A 19,712-nucleotide genomic window follows, 5' to 3' on the forward strand; every position below is an offset into this window, starting at 1 on the left:
TCTTTCAATTTAAAATGCATCCCATTCCCGCCGGCCATCCTTCATTTCGGCTCCCTTTCGGTGATGTAATCTCTGGGCTCATTAAATTCAAATGGAATCCGTTCGAAAGGCAAAACTTAATCCGCTCGTAAACATCGACGACTCCCCACCTTCAAAGTGACGTCGCACGGCTCCAAACATAAATCAGCTGTAGCTAACCCAAGGATTTGCCAGGCTCAACTCAACTCTATTCTACATACACTCGAAACAAAAGTTACAACCATTAACATTGCCTTTGCGTTAAGAAATTCCAATTAGCTTTAGATATTTTAAATTTATTTTTGGAAATAAAATGTTGTTTAAATGATTAAACATTCTTTTTCAAAAACTAGAACAAATGCCCATAAGGGAATATTTAAAATAAAAAAATTGTAATAGTATAATATCTTTTAAAACCAAAAAAAGAAAAACGAAATATCGTTTTTAAATTATACAAACTCTTTACAAAAAATCAAATTGATAAGATAAAGATATAATTTTAGATTTTTTTTATCCGAAATAGTTTTACATTTTTAAGGATAATGTTTTCCAATGTTTTCGCAATTTTCAAGTGTATGCGAATCGTATAGCTGGCGAAGTGAACTGAAGAGCGTGTGCCGCCGTAAACCTCGTAACGAATGCTGGCCAACGGCAGAAATCTAATTTCAAGCACCAGAGAGCAGGCGAGGCAGGTGGAGGCTGGCTTTTCCACTTGGCTGGCTTAACGATTCGAACTGCTGTCGAGGCTCGGAGTTCGGAGTTTGGGGTTCGGAGTTTGGGGTTTTCGCCGGGTCCAGAGAATAAAACAGACAGAGAGCACCCATCCACTTTGTTGTCTATTTGATGTCTTAATGCGAGCCACCCAGCAGCAAACCACCCGCCTGCTTACGATTTTCCCGCCCGGGCATACCGTTTTAATCAATTGGATTTTCCTTCTATTTTCCATCCAATTTTCCCCCCTGGCAGTACGGAAATAGACCTGCGGAATCGGCCTCGGAATCGGCATCGAAATAGGGCACCCACCCGCTCGAGGGCGGCGACAACAGGAGCGACGATTTATTAGGTTCTTACACGTCTGATCTCTGCCGGTATTAACAGACTATATAGCCCATGGGTGCCAGGTATTATTCATCGATAGCCTAATGTCATTTATAACATTTTAGTGGACCAAATTTATTGGTTCCCAAGTTGCCATGATTTCTTGGTTGTCTTAAGTTTATAACATTAATTGTATTAAAAAATTTTTATGAAGTTACCAAAACATACTTGAGTTTTTACCAAATGATGGTTGTATTTTATGATCATTATATCTTATAAGCAAAATTAAATTGAAGTAAACGGATTTGTTAAGCTGATTCCTCAGTTAAAAATTTTAACTATTAGACAAAGAAAGCATAAACAGTTGAGAAAAATTAAGTTATTATTTAGGTTAAATGGTATTTGGTTTTAAATATTTTTCTTAGACTAAATATTTAACTGTTTGAATATCTTTTATTTGGGCTGGCTTTTATAGGCACATTTTGCTATACAATTTATATCAGTAAATTTACTGGGAACAGTTGTGAGAAATGTGTCCAAGACACACACCACAAAAAGGTTCTGACATCAGCTAAAGTAAAATAATTGCCTAAATGCACATTAGAGAATGATTCAGAGAATGATAAAGAGTAAAACTCAAAGGGAAAATATCCACTCTCATGAATTCGTGAGTGATCTAATATAAACAACACAGTTAGAACATCGAAGACTGAGCTGAAAACGATTCATGTGTTTGTGAGCATGAGTTGATTTTACTTTGCACTTTTTTGAGCATAAGTAAATAAAGAAAATACTGATTTGACAGTTCTTTGATGCACTTAACAAAATATTTACCAAGTGGCGGCGTAAATTTCTAATTCAAATTAATTGAATTCATAAAGGTGAAAAATCTTTAAGAATTCGATTCGTCTTATATTTGTTCTTCAAATTCCAATGGGTATTGAAATTAAAGAAATGGCAGAGTAAAATTGCATCGTATATAGAACTCCCATTATGTCCAAAAAAAAAACCCCCTTAAATTAACATTTAACTTTAATGCATACATAAATAAAGGACTATGTAATACAATACATATTAAGGATTAGCCTAGCGCGTCGCGGGATCCCTGAAAGCGGGACCAGAACGCGTGCAATCAGTCTTCGTTAAATAATTACGGAAAATTTGTGGGGTATCCTTGATATGGTAACCGGTAAAGCCTAAAAAATAATTTGTGCTACAGAGATTTGGAAAAGCAACTAGGACTAATCTAAACTAGGATTTAACATATGTGTGTTGTTGCTTGAATCTGGATTCGAAGCATTAGAAACGGAGCCGTTTCTGTCCATGCGTCTTTTTGGGTGTCACTTCGTTGCCACTGGTGGTTTGGTGGCGTTTCCTTGGTGTAAGGTTGTGCGAAGAGGCGATTTCCGATAGTGTGAAGACGATGTCCTCCTCCTCCACCTCCTGGGGTGCATCCTCTGCCGTCCAAGCTGGCTGCTCCTGCGTTAGCTGGCGACCTCCCACATCCTCTTCCCTCCGCTCCTCTCCGAACAAAGTGCGGCGCACACCGCGCATGCGGCGCCTTGTTGGTGCCGGTGGTGGTGGTGCCCCCTCGGCCTCATCATCCGTGGTCGGATTACAGCGTCCATTGGCACGTTGTCGCAGGGGAGGACGGGCTGTTGGAGAAAGAATGTCTACGGGATAGCACTCGTAGACAACCAGGCAGATCTCAATGTCCCGCACATGACGAGCGGGCATCTGTACATGGCGGTAGCCCAAAACGAGGTGGACCGTACAGAACTCGCCCAGATCCACGCCGCCGTCCCGGCTATAATCGGGGCTGCAGCTGTTCAGCAGACCAATGGCCTCCAGAAATTTTAGGGTCCTCAGTCCATGGCTCGATGGGCGTGGGGGCGTGACCGGCAACGTCCTTTCACCCGGCAATTCATTATCATCATCATCATCATCATCGCTCTCTGGACGCAAGTGCAATGTGGTAGAGGTGGTAGTGGTGGTAGTGGTGGTAGTGGTGGTAGTGGTGGTAGTGGTGGGGGCCCTTTCCCGCTCCCGCTGATCGTAAAGGCGACGACGCATCCGATCGAAAGTTCTGCCGAATCGCTCGAACAGGGTTAGTTCAAAGTCTGGAAGTGTGGTCGCCGCCACATCGAAACGATCGTGCCGGTAGCGATGGGTCAACTGGGACCTCAGGAATCCGGTGGCTGCCGGGCCACCCGGCACACTCCGGCTGCAGAAGTTCAGAAGGCAGTCCTCGGCCAGATCGCGGCGCAGGGTGCCATTGTCCACGCCAGCAATGAACTCATGGACCACCTCCAAGGGATCCACGTCTGCGAAATGCGTACAATTCCTATTGATCATCTGCTGCCAGCTGCACGCTATGGGCATTTACTCACCCAGTCCTTCCAATGCGCTCATTTCTTCAGATGTGCAGATCACACAGATATACCTTCAAGGGGTACCGATCACACCAGTTAAATTTAAAAATACAAAATATAAATAAATTACAAAATATAAACTCGATTCGTACGTTTGGGTTGTTTGGATAGTACAACAATGTTTTTGTTACTGCCGTCTGGCCAGTGTTGATCGACGACGTTAACTATCGCCTGAGGTATTTGAACTTCACGGCACACTGGGTTCTTAAAATAATGCTATTATACATATATTGATGAATTCAAATGTAAGTGTAGGAATGAAAACCATACAAATTTATTTAAGATGAATTTGTTATTAATGTTTATTATTATTTTACTAATAAAACTATATTATTTTTAATAACGTCAAACCTAAAATTTGTTAAATTGCTGAAAAGCTAGGGTAGTCGCCCTTTCCTACTAAAATCAAATAGGCAACACTGGCCCCACCATGAAGGTAATCACCAAAAATATGCACATAAAGAAGTTTGGACAAAAATCCAATTGTTCGTTTTTCAGCTACATATGTGACAATTTCAGCAGACAGTCGTTTAGGCAATACCCAAATTGTTTTTCAATTTCAAAAATATAACACCCTGCGATCCGTATATATCGAATGCATGCGATAGTTGAAGTTGGTATTTTAACCGCCGGCGGATGGCAGAGTTGAACGGTTGGTCACACTGCCACATTCGCATCAGCTGCCAAAAAAACTAAAAAACCGCAAGGAAATCGTGCAAAATGTTCAAAAAGTACGTATAGCTGGGGTTTTTTGGCGGGATCAGAGTAATCACATTCTTCCGGTCCACCAAATCATGCAGATTCGAGGAGAAGGACAGCATTTCGAGCATCCAGCAGCTGAAGTCGTCGGTGCAGAAGGGCATACGTGCCAAGTTGTTGGAGGCCTATCCGAAGCTGGAGACCCACATCGACCTGATCCTGCCCAAAAAGGACTCGTACCGCATTGCCAAGTGGTAGGTTGGCATAATCACTTGACAGGCTATGCATTCCCATTGATCCCCACCGATTGATTGATTGATTCCCCACCATGACCAGCCATGACCACATCGAACTGCTGCTGAATGGAGCCGGCGAACAGGTGTTCTTCCGCCATCGCGATGGTCCCTGGATGCCCACCCTGCGGCTCCTGCACAAGTTCCCCTACTTCGTGACCATGCAGCAGGTGGACAAGGGCGCCATCCGGTTCGTCCTGAGCGGGGCGAACGTCATGTGTCCCGGCCTGACCTCTCCGGGCGCCTGCATGACCCCGGCGGACAAGAGCACCGTGGTGGCCATCATGGCCGAGGGCAAGGAGCACGCCCTGGCCATCGGACTGCTCACGCTATCCACGGAAGAAATGTGAGTGCTTATTTACCCATCACCAGCTATTCTGCGGCTTCCACTTTGTCCTTTCTCACCACAACTACTCCCCATAAAAAGTCTTTTTGTTTACTGGATCAGCTCAAACAAAGTTTAATTTATGTATGTGCGGAAGAATGTCGCTAAATCTCTGTTCGTTTTTAAGGCCTTTTAAAAGTTTGTTCCATTTAAACCTATAGGTATATCTCAAAAACTGCTTTAGAAATGTAACTATCAGTTATCCCATAGATTCTAGTTTGCATAGGGATAGAATCGAAGAAGTAAAATTTCCTTTTAGCTTTTCCTGTGATTCTTTCCCTTCATCTAGCAATAGTACATTGAATGAAATTTCCATAATCTCAGATCACTTTAAGTTCAGACACCTATGGTTTCTGTAATTGCGTCTGGTCGCACGTAATAAACAAGATTTTTCCTTGTCTACAATTTAAAGGAATTTATTATCAATGATTTTCTTAGAATAGTTTAGCCTACCAGTGAGTAATAAAATCAGTAATTTTGGAACTGTAACTATATTTTAGTTTGTGTTTTTGATAATAAACTCTAAAAGTTAGGATTGATGACCATAAGCTATTAGGTTTATAAAAATTATAAAGGTTATAACAAAGTTGTTAAGGCGAGATTTATTAGCAAATATAGCATAAATAAGCTCTGCATAAATACATTTTAAAAAAATATACATATGCATTGCATTACTTACATGTCTAGAACTAAAAGCATCATTGCTTACATTCAAAATTTCATAGGTGGCAAGTTGATTATAAGTTATAAAGAAGGTCCCGGTCCTATGTCTCATATTTGAATAATGGATGAAACCACATTTCTCTCCCCATTTCTATAGTCTGGCGAAGAACAAGGGCATCGGCATCGAGACGTACCACTTCCTCAACGACGGCCTGTGGAAGTCGAAGCCCGTGAAGTAGGCGGAATAGGATTTTGTACATGCACTTTTTAGTCTTCTATGTCATGAGAGCAAAGAATGGTTTTTGATATATGCAACTGAATCCTGTTTATTATTTTTTCTCTCCTAATTTTACTTTGTCAGTTAAACTATTTAAATCAATGCGAAATATAATTAATGGCATTTAAAACAAACAGAGAGAGAGAGAGAGAGAAAAAACGAAAGAGAGAGAGAGAGAGAGCGAGAGAGAGAGCTGGAAAAGAAGGAAACCACCTGTGGAAATGGTCCAGGTGAACTACATATGTGTTGAACCCGGATTTGGGCAGGTATGACAGATTAATTGGAAAGCTAATTGATTGGCAGTGTCTGCTTACTCTAATCTTATTTTCGATTTGATAACTATAACTCCTTTTGTTTATTGATTTGTCGAAAAATCAACTAAATTCAGACTGCAGCTAAGAGTTTTCCAGGGCTGCAGACAATCTCTACTTTAATGCTGATTTTCTGGAACTTGTAACTGAGTAATTTCAACTAAATGACTTATTTTATAGACCAAGTTTTTTAGATAAGAATTTTTGGGAAAATAAAATAACAAGAAAGAATTTGTAAAAAAAAAGCTTTATAACTTAATGTTAACGGTTTAGTTTTTAGTTGTTTTGTTTCGAAATTATTGAAATAAAGCTTCGCAAAACGTAAAACTAAGACATTTTTGTTATTTTTGCATCGAATTTTTCTTTTGAGTTTAGATTCTTTCCGAGCATTACAAAAAATCAAAGCATACTTTCTGGCAAATATGAAAGCCACCAAGTGAGTGCAATTTTTGTATTTTATATAACTTGGTATGTGGGTGGGAATATAAAAAGCGTACAGTTTGTCTCTAGTGCAAAATGCTCAGTCCTTAAAAACCTAGTTGCCTCCCTGGCTGAGCGATAAACGGTACAATCGGATCAGCTGATTTGCGGACATGCGCACTCGTGTCACCTAACGGTACTCCATGCGCACTCCGCCGTAAATGGAGAAAGTGCTTTCCTTTCGCGTCACACAGCATTTGTCGCATCCAACGGCAAGTGCAGCGCATATTTCCCCGGAAAAAAACGAAAAAGCGGTGGAAAAACAGCAGGAAAAACCACAAGTGGTGGCTGCGTTACCGTTACCAAGCATTATGGCCATATTCGAGTGTAAAAATGGTAATTCCCGATGAGTAATCACAGTGAAAAGTGCTTGATGGAGCTGCAAAAATTGCTTAGCATATGGATTTAATTGAAAATGAACCGTTGCAATGCCTGCTGCATTGTTCGCGTGTATTTGTGTGTGTGAGTGTGAAAGTAGGAAAAGTTTTTCAAGGAAAACGGATACACACTGTTTGAACTTTTCGAAGGTGCACAATTGCAATGTGTGTGCAGAAAGTTTTTTGAAAAGTGCAAAAGTGACGTGACGCGAAAACACGACATGTACAAGCTCGCAAACTTTATGGCATGTGTGCGTGTGCGTGTGTGAATACATATGGCGGCAACATAACACATACGCCTACAAAACATCCTTCATTTACAGTTACTGTGTCTTCGTATTCTTTGTTTGTATTGATTTTATTGCCATTTTTTAGGCGCTAATTGAGTTGACGTTGCTACTAGCTATGATGGCCTGAATCAGCAACAACAAAACACCCACACCAGCAAATAGGACTTTTGGCCAACACACGCACACACTCGTAAACGAAGAGAGTGTTAGAAAGAGAGCGGCAATATGGAGGACCTCTTTTTACTGGTTATCAAGGAGTCAACGGGAACTAAACACAACGCACTGCGACAAACGGCGCAAATCGCTTACGGTAAGTTACCCATTTTTTGCCATATGTGTGAATTACATTTACCGTTAGCAAGGCGAAAGAAAGAGAGAGAGAGAGAGCGCGGGGAAAGCAGCGTCATTTCCTTACTTCTCCTTTCTTTGCTGGTTTCATTGTGACCAAACGTTTGTTGTTTACCGTTAGTTGCTACTTCCTTTGTGCAAATACCCTTCGATTTTTTAGTTCTGCATTTCAGCAGTGTTAAACTCACAATGAAAGGTTAAATAATAAATTTCAAAATTACTGCATAGAAATGAATCATTTGAAGGTTTAATTTTTTATTCTATGCTTAAAAATTGTTTAACGTTTTAAATATTTTACACAAATATTATAATATATATATATTATAATTAATACACCGCTTAGAAACTGCATATTTTTTGCATGGCAGTCCAACTCCCACACAAGTGAATACTTTCATTGTTGCCTTTCGATTTTCCGACTCTTCAGCTGGCTTTTGTGTTTTCCAGCGTTGGCGTTGCAGGAAAGTGGGCAACGATTTACGGTCGGGAAAGTGTGGGAATTCCCCCATATCCGTGTGCCTTATCTGGACTGATTTTACTGCCTGCTTTAGTTACATACTTTTGCGCCCACGGCGATAACCGTTAATCGCGTCGACTTACCACTAATTCCGGCCATAGCTTTTTGCACTCAAAGGGAAGAGCACAAAAATAACATTGTAATACCCATATTATTTATTGGTAGTATTAAGTATATCAAGTATAATACGCTGCAAATAGATATAGTTTTTAATTGCAAACGATAAGGATACTATTTTGACATTTAAAAACATGGAGATCATATTTCCTTACTATTTATTTCAAATCACTTAGTTCCCAACTATGACTAAAAAATGGAACTAATAAATGGAAAATTAGATGAACGTATAATTTAGGGTATTAAACACAGTAAAAACTAATTGATGTTCGAATTTTATTCACCCGCTCAGATAAACTGTACCGCCAGCATGGAATCCACCGGGATCCGTCGCACGAGCTGCGCTCCGTTTGCTTTACCGCCCTGCAGATGGCGTTGGACACGAAGCGGCCCAAGTTCATCACGATGGGACTCAACGGTCTCCATGTAAGTGCACCGTCCGGAAACGGCGATTATCGGGAGGGGTAATCGTAATGGTTATGGTAATGGTAATGGTGGACAACAATGGCCAGAACAACCACTGACACACATTTTCCGGCCGGAACTTCCGGCGCACAATGCGGATTTATCATTCCGTGTGCACACACTGGCCAAAGGACATGGGAAATGGTATATGGTATATGGAACATGGGACATGGCATATGGCAGATGGCAGATGTGGGACATAGGGGCCCTTTGTGGGCAATGGGCGGAATGGCCTAATTGCTGGGAGTCCTTGGGGGTCGGAAGTGACTTTTGTTTATGACTGCCTAACAATATGGTAATCAATAATTCCGGATTTGCTCCTGCACTTTGCCGTTCGGCCTTTTGCTCTGACTATTTTTATACCATCGCCTCCTACTCACCCTCTTCTTTTATTCAAGTTTCATCCTTGCAATTTATGTTTAACGACCCTGATCTCCTTTAGTTTAAGGTGTTTTATTATTAATTTATCTTGTTTGTTAATAACAATACTGTTATTTATTTATTTATAGATTCTCTCCTTTAACTTCGTTGTAAAGTGCACCATTTTTATTTTTATTAAATTCCAAACTCCTTCTGCCCTTTAATCTCTTCATTTATTCCTACTTGTACTTAATTCTTTGCAAGCCTTTCTTTTCCCAAACTCTTTCTTGAATACTTTTTATATCCCCTTCCAATTTTGTCTTTGTACTCTATTCCATATCCTTAATCCTTGTTATTTCTTTTTACTCTTATCTATTTTATTTAAACTTTATTAAGTTCTCTTCTTTATTTGCTTGTTTTGAATTATCAAAATTTTCTACTACCCTTAGATAATCTTGGGATTTCCTTTGCCATTTTTTATTTCCAACTGAAAGTCCTTGAGCTTGCTCAATTTTCCACATATTTTCTTGTATTACCTTCTGTTTTCTTAAGTTTAATTCCCAATATGGGTATTATATATCCCATTGCTGCTAATCCTGATAATCCGGTTTTGCCTCCCCAACAGCGCGTCATCAAGGACGAACGCTTCTACATCGGCCTTGAGCCGGAGGACGACTCAGTGTGGCTGCCATCGCAGCTGCTGAGGGCCACCAACGGCATCCTGCCGTCGACGAGCAGCGAGGACACGGTGGTCAATGTGTTGCGGCTCTTCCTGGCGATGGCCTGCTCCCCCGCCTGCACTCTGAACGGCCGCCTGCTCATCGAGATCCTGTCGAGGTGCGGCGAGTGCTGGGAGATGGGCTCGCGGGCCACCAAGGCCGCGTCCTTGGCCGCCGCCTCCCAATGCCTGCGCACCTTCTGCGCCTTCCTCATCGAGGAGGCCGAGGAGGTGAAGAAGACGGCGCCCGCCGGCCTGATGACCCAGACGCAGGCATCCGCCGTCTACAACGAGGTCATCCCGGTGATGCAGTGGCTCTGCAGCCGACTGGTCGAGCCCAATGTGAATGCCTCGCCGAACAAGAAGTGCGAGAACCACAGCTCGCTGTACCTCACCGAGTGCATCCTCACTCTGAGCTCAGCCCTGCCCCGGAATGTCCATGCCAATCCGCACTTCACCTCGTTTCTCTGGCAGAAGTTCTGTCCCACTTTGGCGGCCGCCTTGGGCTCACCCGGCAGGATCAACCTGGACAAGAAGTTCACCTACAAGTGAGTGAGAAGTTGTGCAAAAAAGATGCCTAAAAATATGTCTAAATTTAGATAGCTTTATAAATTGATAGAACCTTCCCTTTAATTTACATTTTATTTGCTTTTCAATAAGAAACAATCGAAACTTATATTGTTTACATTTATTATACTATTTCAGGGACGCCCTGCACATGATTGAGAACGAGGCACGTGGCTTCTTCACGGGTCCTGGCTTGGATGGTCCGCAGGCGCGTTGTGTCTACTTAACGGCCATTCAGTTACTTCGGATCGCCGGCGCCCATGGCTCCTTGCGTCCCATGCTGGAGGCCCTGTTCCACCGGATGCTCCTGCTCCCGGCCCCCCAAAATCGCACAGAGCCACTCCGCTGCGTTAGGGAGATCTTCAAGAGTCCGGAGCGACTGATCGACCTGGCGGTGATCCTATACGTGGACAAAAACACCGCACAGGGATGCAGCGATGAGATGGCGTTGTTCCGACTGTAAGTGCATGGGTCACCGATATGAGATATCGAACTTATTTCCTTGTGTTAAATGCAAAAGGATGAATAACATCATCGTTAAACTTTTCATATGACTATCTATCATATTACATTCACAGCTAAAATTGAGCACTGTTCCAAATTTCCCTAAAAAATGTTTATTTAACAAAAATTGCGAAAATTTGTTATTAAATAAGTTTTTTTTTCAATTCGACCGCGGATGATTTGGTTGCCATCTGTCTCTTTTTGGCCAAGTCACAAGAAATAGACTCTTAAGATTTATGTTTAGATTTTAAAAAACACAAAAAAAAACACTTTCTAAAAATTTCTATTTTTATTAATGCTCCAGGAAACAATGTGCAAAAATTCAAATGTCTTAAAAATGTCCTATTAAAATAATATTTTTTTTTCTAATGTTCCAAAAACAGGAAAATTGGTTAGAAATATATTAACTTATGGAATATGTCATTTGTTTGCTAAGCGAAGCTTTATTTCTTCTTGATTATTCTATAAAAGCTGGATAAGATTACATTTGTTTTGGCGTATAATATATTCAAAAAATATATATTTTATTATCTTCCAGCTTGGTGGACGCCATGGAGGAGTGTGCCTATGGAGCCAGCGGCGTGGGCTCGGCCACGGAGGCCAGTCTGCAGGCGAGCGTGGAGTGCATGGTGGCCCTGCTGGACAGCCTGCAGGTGCTGTGCAGCGGCGAACTGACCGAGTCGATGATCAGCGACCAGATCGTGCAGGTGGTCAACGGGCGGCACGACCTGCTCAAGGATGCGGACTACTCGGGGCCGCTGACCTACCAGAGCATGGCCCGCCTGCCGGCGCCGTACCGCGACGCCATCGTGGAGTTCCGCCAGAACGTGTTCGAGACCTCGTCGGGATCGGAGAGCGAGGGCGAGCCGGTGCACGAGCAGGACGAGCAGGCCTCCAATGGCTCCGGCGACACGGAGGGTCCCGAGGACGACGACCCCAGCAGCTCCAGCGACGAGACGTCGCGCGTGGAGAACCGCTGGCCGTACTCGCACCTGGAGGCGCCCGTGATGCCCATCCGCACGGACAGCGACAACGATCGGCAGCATGCCCGTGACTTCGCCCGGGCTCTGAGGCAGGATCTGGTGCCCAAGCTGCTGCGGCTGCGCAGCTGCGTGGAGCTGGACGAGGCCATGCAGGAGTTCGCCTCGGCCGTCTGCCAGGAGAACAGCATGAACTTCTCGGACTTTGACTACAACCTGACGGCCATCAATGCGGACGGCATCTACCTGGCCATCTACTCCTCGCTGCTGCTCAGCCTGCAGCTGATGCGGGCCGGCTACTACGAGCAGGTGGCCCAGGGCGTGTCCCACAAGGACATCCTGGTGCCCATGTCGGAGCAGCAGTTCGTCACCTCGGTGCAGAACACCGGCGTCCTCGTCTATCTCTCCTCGCCGTGGCTGTGCGAACTCTATCAGTCGGTGACCGTGTGCAATGTACTGGAGGCCATGCCGCGCCAGCAGCTGGAGGGGATGGGGCCGCGCTGCGCCCTCGTCGACATGCTGTGCGATGCCGGCGGTCTGGGCGCCACCCAGATGCTCTCCGAGTGGCAGCGCCTGCAGACGGCCAATGTGAAGCACAAGGAGGAGGAGCAGCTGCACGACAAGCGCAGGGAGGCGGCCAAGAAGCTGTGCCGCCGCCTGCTCACCTGCTGCTGGGACTCGATGGTCATTGTGCTGAGTTCCGGGCTGGGGGATCTGCAGACCAGTTCCGCCTCCAACAAACTGGTGGCCCTCTCGAAGCGCACTCTTAGGGTGAAGGCCAAGGCGAACAAGTCGAATGGCGAGGCCCTGTATGCCATGTGCCTGGATGGACTGCACTCGGTGAGGGCTTAATCTTTATCTCTCTCTCTCTCTCTCTCTCTCTATTGTGTACCGTATATAACTTTCGCTATCCTCAGGCCGCCACGCTGAGCAACAGCTTGAATCTGCAGCACTTGGCCGGCAAGATACTCAATCTGCTGGCCTCCAATGTGTGCCAGACCTCCGGACCCCGCATCTCGGCCAGCCAGGCCATGTCCATGGACGTGGTGCTCACCGGCGGCCTCAACCTGGGCAGCTACAGCGCCGACTGCTGGCCGAGCATCTTCGCCGTGTGCCGGCATGTCAGCCAGCTGGAGCACGAGATCTTCAGCATGCAGAACCCGGCCATTTCGGCCTCGCCGGGCAGCAGTCGACGGGATCTGGAGACGGGCGAGAAGCTGAGCAACGGCAATGCCCAGGACAAGCTCAATCTCTCCTCCATACCCATCGACGACGACGAGACCTGGTGGGGCTATCTATTCCCTGATCTTGTCCTGCCAAATTACTCATAAGTTATTATCCGCAGCGTGGACGTGTACAGCTTCCTGCAGGCACCGATGCAGAGCCCCAACACGAACATCACCTCCATCCTGAAGGTCTACTCCGGCACCAACGAGACGGTGCTGCTCAGCCAGAGCGACACCTCCAAGGTGCTCTGCGCCCTGTCGCACCAGGCGGAGAACCTCTTCGGGGACGCCGCCGAGCGACTGAGCCTGCCCTCGCTGTGCCAGTTCCTCAAGCACCTGTGCCGCGCCTCCAGGGAGCAGCTCTACAAGAGCCAGGTGGCGCGCAAGGGCAGCCGCATCTGGTGGCCCAGCAAGGGCTGGAAGAAGCTGGACTCGCTGCCCATGTCGCTGCTGCTCCACCGCATCGGCGATGTCACGCTCAAGGTGTTCCGCAGCTCGCGCCCCCTGCTGCACGTGCTCAAGGTCTGGGCCATCACTGGACCCCATCTGATGGACGTGAGTACAGTTCTGAATCATCTGGTCTCATCTCACAAACTCATTTTCCTTATGGTTTTCTTGTTTGCAAAAGAAGTTATTGTTTACTCGGATGGGTTTTATTTATTGACAGACTTTTATTTAAGGAACCGTTCTCATTATAAGTGATATAATAAAAACCACAATTTAATAATTGTTTTTTCGATCAAAAAATGTTGCTCAAAGTCGGATTCATTTTTGTTGTGCAGCATTTTTTTGTTAGCTTATTTCATTTCAAAATTATTCGACTTTGAGCGAAATTTTCCGTCATTTTCTATCATTAAATTGTGATTTTTTATCAATTTAATATTAGTAAAACCTTTTTTCTCAAATTAATCATTATAATAATCGTTATTTGAGACTTATGTTTCAAATCCCAGTAAGATTATTGCATTGCCTGCTTTACTATACCATATTTTAATTTACAATTTATAAACATTGTTTTATTTCTAACGTCTCTTAAAAATAGTATTTCAAAATAACGATTATTTTTGGACCCTGCTTTTAATGCAAGTCGATTGGTGTGGTTGGGATCATAAAACTATCAACCATTTAGAGTTCTCCTGGCTTTCTGCCAATTTATCATTATTGTGAAGTGAGAAATATTATTTTGGTTTTAATTTGTTTTATTTGTAAGCTTGTCATGTTTGTTTTATTTCCTCAACTCGAAACATTCCCCCATCATTTGTGGCCCCTAACTAACTATCCAACTGGGATATCTAACCATCCAAAACTTGAAATATTTGCGATTCAAAGGCCGCCTGCCACCGCGACCGGATGATCTCGAAGCGGGCGATCGAGTACATTCACGATATAATCACCGCCCTGCTGGTGGAGCAGTCGGAGCTGCCGTACTTCCACTTCAACGAGGCGCTGCTGAAGCCGTTCGAGAACCTGCTGAGCATGGACACGGACGTGGACGTGCAGGACCAGATCGTGGCCTGCCTGTACGAGGTGGTGGAGGCGCACCGCACGGAAATCCGCTCCGGATGGCGGCCCCTCTTTGGAACGCTGCGCAATGCCCGCAGCCGGATGCTGAACATGAGCAACATCATCGACATCTTCCGCGTGTTCCTCGACTCGGACAACACGCTGGTGTTCGCCAACGCTGGACTGGACTGCATCCTGTGCCTGCTCTCTTACCTGGAGATCTCTGGCGGCGGGAACAACAACAACAACAACAATTCCTGCTCGGGCGCCGGAACTGGAACTGGAAGTGGAACTGGTGGTCAGCAGCAGCAGCAGGAGGAGGATAATACCTTTCGGCCCACGGACTTTCTGCACGAAACGCTGCGCTTCCTGGAGCGCTGCTCCAGCATACTGGGCTTCATGCACAGCATGCCCAAGTGCCCCAACTTCCATTCGACGTACAAGATCAAGGGCATCTCGTACACGCACATCATCGACGCCAACATACCCAGTTCGATGGAGAACTTCACGTACTTCGGCAACGACTATCTGCAGACGCGGAACGAGCAGTACATGATCTCCTACCGCTCGCTGCACATCGACAAGGACACCATCGTCAAGATCGACGAGATGGACAAGCCGTCGGGGGTGCTGAAGGTGTGGTTCCTCCTCCTCGACGGCCTCACCAACTCGCTGATCGTCTGCCCCTACTCCCATCAGGCGCCCATCCTGCAGACGATCTTCAAGCTGTTCAAGAACCTGCTGGCCAGTCCGGGCATCGACTTTGGCTTCTACTGCATCAACCACCTGCTGGTGCCCATGATCCAGGACTGGCTGCGCTACATCAACAAAACGGGCTCCTCCTGGCAGCTGGTGGAGAAGAACTTCAAGCACTGTTGCTGCATGACCACCGACCTGGTGGTGGAGTTCATCGAGAAGTCGGTGCCGGAGCAGCGGCGTCTGGGCGCGGGCACCAAGACGCGACTGGCGCAGATAGTCCATCCGGCTGACAACCTGCTCTACTCCAAGCTCAAGTTTGTCACCGAGCGGATTGAGCGAGAGCAGCAGCAGCACCAGCACCAGCAGCAGCAGTCTGTCCAGGATCAGGGCTTTGGCTATGGCCAGCAGTACGACAGCAGTTCCAGCTCTGCCAGCGAGGAGCAGCAGAAGAATGGAGGAGGAGGAGGAGGAGGAGGAGGTGGAATAGCTGGTGGTGGATCCAATCTCATAGAGTCACCCACCAAGATCTCGGGTTCGGCCACGCTGGCCCTGAAGCAGCTGCTCCTGGTGCTGATCGAGTGTGCGGCGCAGTCGCAGGAGGCCATTGCCAGGATCTCGGTGTCCTGCTTGAAGCACGTCATCCTCTCCACCGGCATGCTCTTCAACGAGTCGCAGTGGATGATCGCCTGCTCGGCCATCCATCGGGCCTGCACCGTGACGATTGCCCCACTGCGCCAGCTCTCGTTCGCCTTCCACGAGAAGTCGAACAGCTTCTATGGCGACTGCGCCAACGTGAAGGTGGCTGCGCGGCGGGACAGCAGCCTGGAGGAGCTGGCCCGCATCTATGCCCTGGCGCAGCAGGTCTTCCTCTCCGACAATCAGCGGGAGCCGGGCCAGAATGCCAGTGGTGCGCCGGGTGGGGCACCCAGTGGCGCGCAGTGCAAGTTGTCCGACGACCGGAGCTACTCCTTCCTGCTCTACCCGCTGAACAACGGCTTCAACTCGAACCTGGACAACTTTGTGATCCGGATACCGTTTAAGAATCTGGTGGTGGGCCTGCTGGCCAACCAGATGCTCCTGCAGCTGGTGGCCAAGCTGCTGCTGTCGCGGCTCAAGTGTGTGCCCCAGGCGGTGTCCACCTGCATCTTCGACAACTATGCCGCCTCGGCGGCCTCGCCCAGCCACGACTACGACCTGGACTTTCGCTCCAAGGAGATCCTGCTGCGCTGCGTCAAGCAGTATCTCATGTCCGCCCTGGAGTTCGACTCGCGGCCCGGCCTCAAGTTCCTCATGCAGAAGGTGTCGAACATCGAGTACGCCGCCAATCTGTACAAGCAGATGACCTCCTCGTGGATGATCTACTACATAGCGCTGGTGGACTCGCACCTCAACGACATTGTCGTCTACAATCTGGGCCCGGAGGACCTCAACTTCATCCTGGAGTCCTGCTCCCGATTGAACACCACCACGGTGAAGAAGAAGGAGAACTTTGTGCGGTATCTGTTCTGTCTGCAGGATGCCTGGAATCTGGTCTGCGAGCTCTATCTGAGCAACTCCGCTCTCCACGAGATCGAGAGTGGATCGGGCAAGCTGCGCCAGAAGCCACCGCAGTTGCAGCACCCGCATGCGCAGAGCAAGCCCATGTGCATCTCCCTGAACGGCAATGGCGATGCCGAGATGACGGATACGGGTTCGGGATCAGGGAGCAACACCTCGCCCAGCAAGTGTGTGCAGCTGCAGGAGGAGGAGAACGTGACCATGACCACGCTGATCAGCGAGTTCCAGCCAAAGTGCAGGAGTAATCCGTTCGACACCAATCGGCAGGCCAAGTCCTCGGAGGCGGAGTCCATCTCGCCGGAAATCGAACAGCAGCGGGCCAGCAGCATTTTGAAGGACTCCAACTACAAGCGGGCCGCGCTGGCCCAACTGGTGGTGGCCTCCATGGAGCTGCTGCGTTCGCTGCCCGGCGAGGCCGAGGATAACCTAAAGCTCCTGATGACACCGACCATTCGCGAGGCCTTCCGCCTCGTCCAGCTGCAGGGTAACGAGCTGAAGGTCAACCAGTTTTAGGCCATGCTTGTTGAGTTTTATTTTGATCTGTAGGCGCAGCCCCTGCCCCTACCGAAGGATCCCCTCTCCTCCTCCTTCCAGAAGTCCCCCCCAATCCCGCTCCTGCTCCTGCTCCCAAATGGCTAACTTACAGCTACGTCTGCATCTCATGCTCTCTCTGTCTCACTCTCTATGTCTGTCTCTTTCTCTGTCAGTGGAGAGATATTGCTTCAGTGCGACCAACTACATATATAACGCAAATAGTTGTCACAATTAAGCCTAGAAATGTCTATATAATCATACCTTATTATGCTGTCTAAATAGATATCCTTTAAAAAAGCCTGCACTTCATGACACACGATAGTTTCAATTGAAAACTTGCTAAAAAATTATTATGAGGTATTACAATATAATCAGAGACTTACGAGTTTTAAGTTTAAGAGAATATCAAGATACATTTAAGTGACTTTTTGATGTGTAAGTTATTTGTCAGATTTTTGTTTTATTAATATATTTGTATTTTTAACATTCGGGAATGTATGCTTCACATGCAACGTTGGTCACACTGCACGCAGACTCTCCATCTGTCCCTCTCTCGCCCGCAGTCCCCAGCACAGCAGGCAAAACCATTTCAAAGTAAAAGCTCAACATGCCAGCACAAAAAAGCAAAACTATCGAAAGTACAACAAGAACAATGTTGCAATGATATCAGTTTAATAGGATGTCATCTTGCGATTAGAGGATGATGATGAAGACGATGAAGATGACGATGAAGCGTAGACAACGTAGTCCTGTACATTAAATTTAGTCAAGACTTTCTCACACTTAGCCCCTGCACCGCCCCAATCGCCCCGTCTTCCCTCTAGCCCTCAAAACCACGCCCCCTCTCCCCAGCACTTTTCGACTTCGAATATTGTAAAGATGTATCAGCGAGCACCTGCCCCGCCCTAAAAATCAGTATATTATACATATATATATATATATATATTTATTAATTAAGAGTGTAAACTTATAGCGAATGTTAACTAACACAAAATCAGTGCCGCCCATTAATCCACGATTACCACCATTAAAGATTAGATCACACAAGCATACACATAGAGCCTATACTAAAAAAACATGTGTGTCCAGTAGTCCCGCGCTGCCTTTAAAAAATACTTGCATACTTTTGTACCAGTGTGCGTACCTTAAAGAGAAAAAATATCGAAAATATCGAAAGCAAAATAACCGAAACAAATTCTAGCCACCTTGCTGCACTATCGAAGCTTATTAGCCTATATTTTCACGCCCCACACACACACATACACGTGCATACCACATAATATCAGGGATCAGAAAAGGAAATGTGGAATATGAAAACTCTGGATTCTCCTGTCTCTGTCCCACCATCGATTTGCCCGCACTCCCAGCTAATTGCTATAGCGATAACGATAACGATACCAATACCGATACCTACAGTTATATGCCTATATAAAGATCTAAAGAGTTATATATTGTACTTATATGTATTATAGTTGCCACTTGGGTATAAATGTTGTAAATGTCTAACAAAGGAAACATTTTTATATGTGAAAACTATTAGCAACAGCGCTACAAATCTATACTATAAATATAATTATATACACATATACATTTATTTTCGCTTCGTCGTATACAGTATACAGTATATAATATATATAATATATAGAGAACTATGTACTTGTGTTATTTACTTGCCCATCAACTCTCTCAATCGATCTCTCTCTCTCTATTGACTTGTAAGTGTAAGTGCGAAGAGTGCAGTTGCAGAGGCCCCGCAGAAAGTGTAGGACGAAAAGATCGCGATCGCGCTAGGCTAGTACTAAAACTCTCCAAGAGTGCATTTGTAACATGAATGAGAATAAACGATTCCACAACGCTTTCGCAACTTTACTAAACAATCGTGAATTGTGTGTGTGTTTTAATGCGGAATTTCAAATGGAGCGCTCTAAAATTGTGATGGTCACACTGTAGCTTTTAGAGCTAACAGTAATGCGGCGTTGCCAGACCCTCGGCTTGTGGCGATCATGATCGCTTACGGTACATATGTGTTTTGAAATAACAAAAATAGATACTCCTCCTATTTTGAAATTAAAAAGCATTCTTAAAGAAAATGATTGATCTTTTTTTTGAGCGCTTAAAAAAAAATCTAATGTGAGAAAACAGTTACAAAATGTTTCAAAATATTTCTATTTCTATTTTCCTTTAAATTTTAATATAAAAAGAAAAGAAGTCAGCAGAAAGCTCTCAAAACTGTGAAGTTTAAAATACTGGTAACCGGTTCGAACGTCTGGCAGCGCCGGCGCAAAAGCGTCGGAAAGCAGTCGGAAAACTGGTTTAATACTACCATTTTTGGTATCTTTCGCTTCTCCGGCTGC

General features: G+C 45.7%; 3 protein-coding genes across 3 annotated transcripts; 2 read left to right on the forward strand and 1 right to left on the reverse strand.

Moving 5' to 3' along the window:
* Nucleotides 1-2,075: 2,075 nt before the first annotated feature.
* On the reverse strand, nt 2,076-3,625 carry LOC108141637 (cell cycle negative regulator roughex). The gene is made up of 2 exons (XM_017265111.2): nt 3,447-3,625; nt 2,076-3,380 (listed from the first exon to the last, which is right to left on the reverse strand). Exons 1-2 carry the CDS (start codon nt 3,466-3,468, stop codon nt 2,356-2,358), a joined length of 1,047 nt encoding a protein of 348 aa, XP_017120600.1. The 5' UTR covers nt 3,469-3,625; the 3' UTR covers nt 2,076-2,355.
* A 478-nt stretch (nt 3,626-4,103) lies between these two features.
* Nucleotides 4,104-5,939, forward strand: LOC108140672 (malignant T-cell-amplified sequence 1 homolog). The gene is made up of 4 exons (XM_017263620.2): nt 4,104-4,219; nt 4,289-4,441; nt 4,524-4,826; nt 5,686-5,939. Exons 1-4 carry the CDS (start codon nt 4,209-4,211, stop codon nt 5,765-5,767), a joined length of 549 nt encoding a protein of 182 aa, XP_017119109.1. The 5' UTR covers nt 4,104-4,208; the 3' UTR covers nt 5,768-5,939.
* An 829-nt stretch (nt 5,940-6,768) lies between these two features.
* LOC108141184 (brefeldin A-inhibited guanine nucleotide-exchange protein 3) lies at nt 6,769-19,211 on the forward strand. Its single transcript, XM_017264424.2, has 9 exons — nt 6,769-6,932; nt 7,349-7,573; nt 8,538-8,671; nt 9,696-10,336; nt 10,494-10,814; nt 11,398-12,679; nt 12,757-13,124; nt 13,185-13,620; nt 14,395-19,211. Exons 2-9 carry the CDS (start codon nt 7,489-7,491, stop codon nt 17,335-17,337), a joined length of 6,210 nt encoding a protein of 2,069 aa, XP_017119913.1. The 5' UTR covers nt 6,769-6,932; nt 7,349-7,488; the 3' UTR covers nt 17,338-19,211.
* The last annotated feature ends 501 nt before the right edge of the window (nt 19,212-19,712 follow it).

Source organism: Drosophila elegans, unplaced genomic scaffold (assembly GCF_018152505.1).
Source record: "Drosophila elegans isolate 14027-0461.03 unplaced genomic scaffold, ASM1815250v1 contig_149, whole genome shotgun sequence".
NCBI lineage: Eukaryota > Metazoa > Arthropoda > Insecta > Diptera > Drosophilidae > Drosophila > Drosophila elegans.

Coding starts and splice junctions, on each gene's coding strand:
- LOC108141637 (XM_017265111.2), bottom strand. CDS start 3,468: ATGAGCGCATTGGAAGGACTGG. Junction 3,381..3,446: donor GAGCGCATTGGAAGGACTGG/GTGAGTAAATGC, acceptor CGCATTTCGCAG/ACGTGGATCCCTTGGAGGTG.
- LOC108140672 (XM_017263620.2), top strand. Junction 4,442..4,523: donor TCGTACCGCATTGCCAAGTG/GTAGGTTGGCAT, acceptor CACCATGACCAG/CCATGACCACATCGAACTGC. Junction 4,827..5,685: donor ACGCTATCCACGGAAGAAAT/GTGAGTGCTTAT, acceptor CCATTTCTATAG/TCTGGCGAAGAACAAGGGCA.
- LOC108141184 (XM_017264424.2), top strand. CDS start 7,489: ATGGAGGACCTCTTTTTACTGGTTATCAAGGAGTCAACGGGAACTAAA. Junction 12,680..12,756: donor GCCTGGATGGACTGCACTCG/GTGAGGGCTTAA, acceptor CGCTATCCTCAG/GCCGCCACGCTGAGCAACAG. Junction 13,125..13,184: donor ATCGACGACGACGAGACCTG/GTGGGGCTATCT, acceptor TATTATCCGCAG/CGTGGACGTGTACAGCTTCC.